Source organism: Carlito syrichta, unplaced genomic scaffold (genome assembly GCF_000164805.1).
Source record: "Carlito syrichta isolate Samal-C Ts95f unplaced genomic scaffold, Tarsius_syrichta-2.0.1 Scaffold313394, whole genome shotgun sequence".
NCBI lineage: Eukaryota > Metazoa > Chordata > Mammalia > Primates > Tarsiidae > Carlito > Carlito syrichta.
Window position 1 is genome coordinate 110,783 of NW_007257490.1, and position 4,564 is coordinate 115,346.

Here is a 4,564-nt window from a genome sequence, read left to right on the forward strand (position 1 = left end):
ACATCCCACATTTTATATCTGTAATAGTTATGGCCATTGGAGGTCAGGGAGTAACAGAATAATATTCAGCTACTACAATTTGAATTACGGAGAAATATTTCAAAATGTTTAGGACAACAACACATACAATTCATAGATCATCTTGATTTATATTTAGACAACAAATCATGTAGGTGACCTCTCTGCTCTCACTTAAAATAAAAATTAGTAATGCATATTGTTGTTGGCCTACAACTGGACTATAATTCTTTGCTGGTATATAGTTACTGGAAATTGTGAGTGTCCCCAGGCTTTATATTACTATGATAACGTTGTTTTGGAGACTTCTCTATCTCTGCTGTTCCCCAAGGCACTTCACCTGAATATACCTATGTGCTTGTCAATTATTCTTCACAGAATTTCTTGGACAATTCTCAAAGAGGCCCATCCACTCATATTATTCTTGTTTCAACTTTCCCAGAAGTTAAAAAACTAGAGCCTTCTATTTGCTTTTAGCAGTGTGTAGCCTGATTCATATATAAAGATTTTATCTGTTAATACTGCTTTCATTTGGAGACATAGGGTTTCAAGCTCTTTCACTGAACCTTCCTTTTAACCATCTTGACGTTTTCTTCATGGTTCTCTTAAGGTCTCTCTTCTCCTGTAGCAGATATTCTTAAGTCTCCCTTACATATATGTTTATGTAAATGTATATGTGTATGCGTGTGTGTGAGTATATATATATATATATTTTTTTTTTTCTTTTTTTTTCTCTCTGCTTTTCATGAACAGGCTCGAAGAGGAAAGAGAAGATGGAGTGGAAGTGGAAGAAAAGCACCATTAAGCAGCTTGATTACTTTGGCCCCACCACTGGGATGATGTCAAAATACTCAGTTTTTGTAATGTGGGTATCACTGAGTGTGGGTGGATGATTTTGATGAAGTGTGTACTGGTGAACCTTTCGTGGGTCTCTACACAGGAAGTTTTTCATCCACTTCAAACAGTGATAAATAAGCTGGCAAAGTTGCTTCTTCCAATTCTGTTATTCAATATCTTTGTGATTGGATAAGCCTCACAGTTTGGATATCTTTGTCTCCTTTCTTTCTTTCTTTTTTTTTTGAGTTGGAGTCTCACTCTGTCACCCAGACTGTAGTGCAGTGGCACACTCCCAGCACCGCAGCCTCCAGTCGCTGAACTCTAGTGATCCTTCCACCTCAGCCTTCCAAGTAGCCAGAACTACAGGCGTGTGCTACCATGCCTGGCTAATTTTTGATTCATTGTAGACACGAGATCTCGTCAAAGTTGCCAGGGTGGGTCTCGACCCGCGGGCTCAGGCAATCCATTCACCTCAGCCTCCCAAAGTACTGGTATTACAGACTGAGCCACCGAGCCCAGCCCCTTTGTCCCCTTTCTAAGAAGACTCCTGAACTACCATGCCTATTCCAAATGGAACAGTGTTCATGCCTTCTGTGCTGACATTTATCGGGATCCCTGGTCTGGAGTCTGTACAGTGTTGGATTGGGATTCCATTCTGTGCTATGTACATCATTGCTTTGATTGGAAATTCTCTACTTTTGCTTATCATAAAATCTGAGCCTAGCCTCCACGACCCCATGTATATCTTCTTGGTCATGTTAGGAGCCACCGACATTGCACTTAGCACCAGCATTGTGCCCAAGATGCTTGGGATTTTTTGGTTCCACTTGCCAGAGATCTATTTTGATGTTTGTCTCTTTCAGATGTGGCTCATCCACACATTTCAGGGTATTGAATCAGGAGTCCTGCTGGCCATGGCCCTCGACCGCTATGTAGCTATCTGTTATCCTTTGAGGCATGCTACCATATTCACTCGACAACTAGTTACTCACATTGGAGTTGGAGTGACACTGCGGCCTGCCATTCTGGTAATCCCATGCCTATTACTCATAAAGTGCCGTCTGAAACTTTACCGAACCAAATTAATATCCCACACTTACTGTGAACACATGGCCCTTGTGAAGCTAGCCACTGAAGACATTTACATCAATAAGTTCTATGGTCTCCTTGGAGCTTTTGTTGTTGGTGGACTTGACTTCGTTTTCATTACCCTCTCCTATATACAAATATTTATCACTGTCTTTCATCTGCCACAGAAAGAGGCACGACTTAAGGCATTTAATACATGTATTCCTCATATATGTGTCTTCTTCCAATTCTATCTCCTTGCTTTTTTCTCCTTTTTTACTCACAGATCTGGATCTTATATTCCAACATATATACATGTCACTTTGTCCAATCTTTACTTACTGGTCCCACCCTTCCTCAACCCCTTTGTCTATGGGGTAAAGACCAAGCACATTCGAGATAAGGTAGTAAAAATGTTCTATTCTAAAGACCCCAGCCTTGGCTGACATTTGATTTAAAAAGTTTCTTCTGTGAATGTAAGGTTAGACCTATATTTATTAGACCTATATGACCTGGAATCCAGTACTTGGTTTAGGATATTATCACAATTGTATATATATATATATATACACACACACATGCACACAATTAATTTATTCAATTAATTTATTCATATATATAATTGCATATAGTTATAATATATAATTGTGTGTATACACACACGCACACACACACACACACACACACACACACACACACATCCAAAGTTGTGCATGCAGTATTGCTAGGTATATTAATAGAAAGTAATTTGCAACATAGTGCAATTATTCTGTTATTTTCTGATGAGTATTATCATTTTATATGACCATTTTATTAGCACAAACTTTTATAAACTACCTGCTTTCCATATTACATTATCAAACTTTAGAAAGAAAAATTTTAAATTATGAGTCCCTGGTTTCACTATTTAAATATTTTTAAAAATTTAAAAATAAAATAAAATCATATGGTTTATTTTGAGTTGTTTATTTTTAATTCATACTGAATTTTGCTTTTGTGCAAAAAAAGAATTAAACAACTTAGCTATTGATAAATAGAATGAACTTATATTAAGTAATTTATTATCTTTAAACGTAATTCTGGCTTTATTCTTTAATCTTACCACAGAACATGAATCTTCTTCATGTTCTTATTTTCTGACTATTTTTGTCATCATGCTTTACTGTTTTAGTTATTACTGGGTCATAGACTATTTTCATGTAATAAAGAGCAATTATTATACTATTTTGATATTTTTGATTGCAGATAATAATTCTGGGTTCAAAACAAATTGCTTATCAACATCTTATTTTCTTGAAATTCTCTTTGAAGGAAAATTAGACAAGAAAGATTGATATGAATTAGTACTCCTTGAGATATGTCTCTAGCTCTTGTAATATTTAAAGATACTTTATGAAACACTAAAGCAATCATTTAAAACCATATTAGACCACTTTAATGAAATTTCTTTAGGAAACTTCTGTTAAGAAAGGTCTCTCTTCCTTTCACAACTTTTCTTTAATGATGCCCATTACCATCATGATTCAACTTACTTTACTCAGTTCAAACTTATTTGACATGGTGTCTCACAAAAATTATTGATTTGGGTTAAAGATGTAAGTTTAGGCCATCATTATCCTTTATCTATCAGAATATGAATAATTTATTTTCCCGAGTCTTTTATTTCTTTTCTTAAAATAAAAATTATACTCTTCCTATCTGCTTGTTTTACAGAAACACCATTCATTGAAATAGTATATAGCTAGATCCTGATAAAAGAGATAAGTGAAAGCACTTGGTACCCTACAAATTATGATTCAGTTATTCCTTTATCTAAATCTATTCTTCAAGCAGCTTTCATATGCCTTGCTTAGTGTCTAGAATAATAAAACAGTTAAATCTTTCCTGCCAAACTCAGTTGTGTTATATGCTTAGGAGACATCCTTGAAATTCTGCTTGATTTGCTTCACAGTGAGTTTTAAAGAATAACAAATTCTTCAATTTTCCATTAGATATTAGGATATTAGAATCAAAGTCTGGCTTTTATTTTCTCTGAATTCTACACTAAATGTCTAAATTAAGTGCTAAGAAAATTTTATTCCATATAAAAAGTCATTTAATTTTACCACTCTGCATGTTGTTTTATGATTTAGCAGTGAATGAAAGAGCAGTACAGAATTGTACTGGAATAAAAATGTTAGGTGATTAAAAGGAAAATTTTTGTTGTAAATACAGTAATTATGCAAAACATAATTCAGAGGCTTCTAAAATTTCATCATAGCACAACATTTAATGTCAAATTTCTCTTCAAACAGTCAACAAATTAGTCATACACAGAGAAGAAGATTTGAATAGCAAAATTATTTCACCAAATGAACAGTTTGCTATGAAGGCATACATGGTGAAACAGCATATTACTTAAGCAAGAATAGTAGGAGGTATGTAAAGATTTCCGATGGTGGTGATAGATTTGTATAATAGTGTGTCCAATTACTTTTAATTTTGGCTTAACATATTTTAAAATCTGTATTATTAGATACAACACTGGAATTGTATTTTTTTCTAATTAAGCTGAAACATTTATCTCAGAAAATATATTCTTGATTGTTAGACATTTACTTTTTCACATTCAAATCTGCTTTTTCTTATGATAATATAGCTA

The 4,564-nt window shown here is 34.2% G+C and overlaps 1 protein-coding gene across 1 annotated transcript; it reads left to right on the forward strand.

Annotated features, from left to right (window-relative positions):
* The first annotated feature begins 1,412 nt into the window (after window positions 1-1,412).
* LOC103272958 (olfactory receptor 52A5-like) lies at window positions 1,413-2,369 on the forward strand. The gene has a single exon (XM_008070421.1). It carries the CDS (start codon window positions 1,413-1,415, stop codon window positions 2,367-2,369), a length of 957 nt encoding a protein of 318 aa, XP_008068612.1.
* The last annotated feature ends 2,195 nt before the right edge of the window (window positions 2,370-4,564 follow it).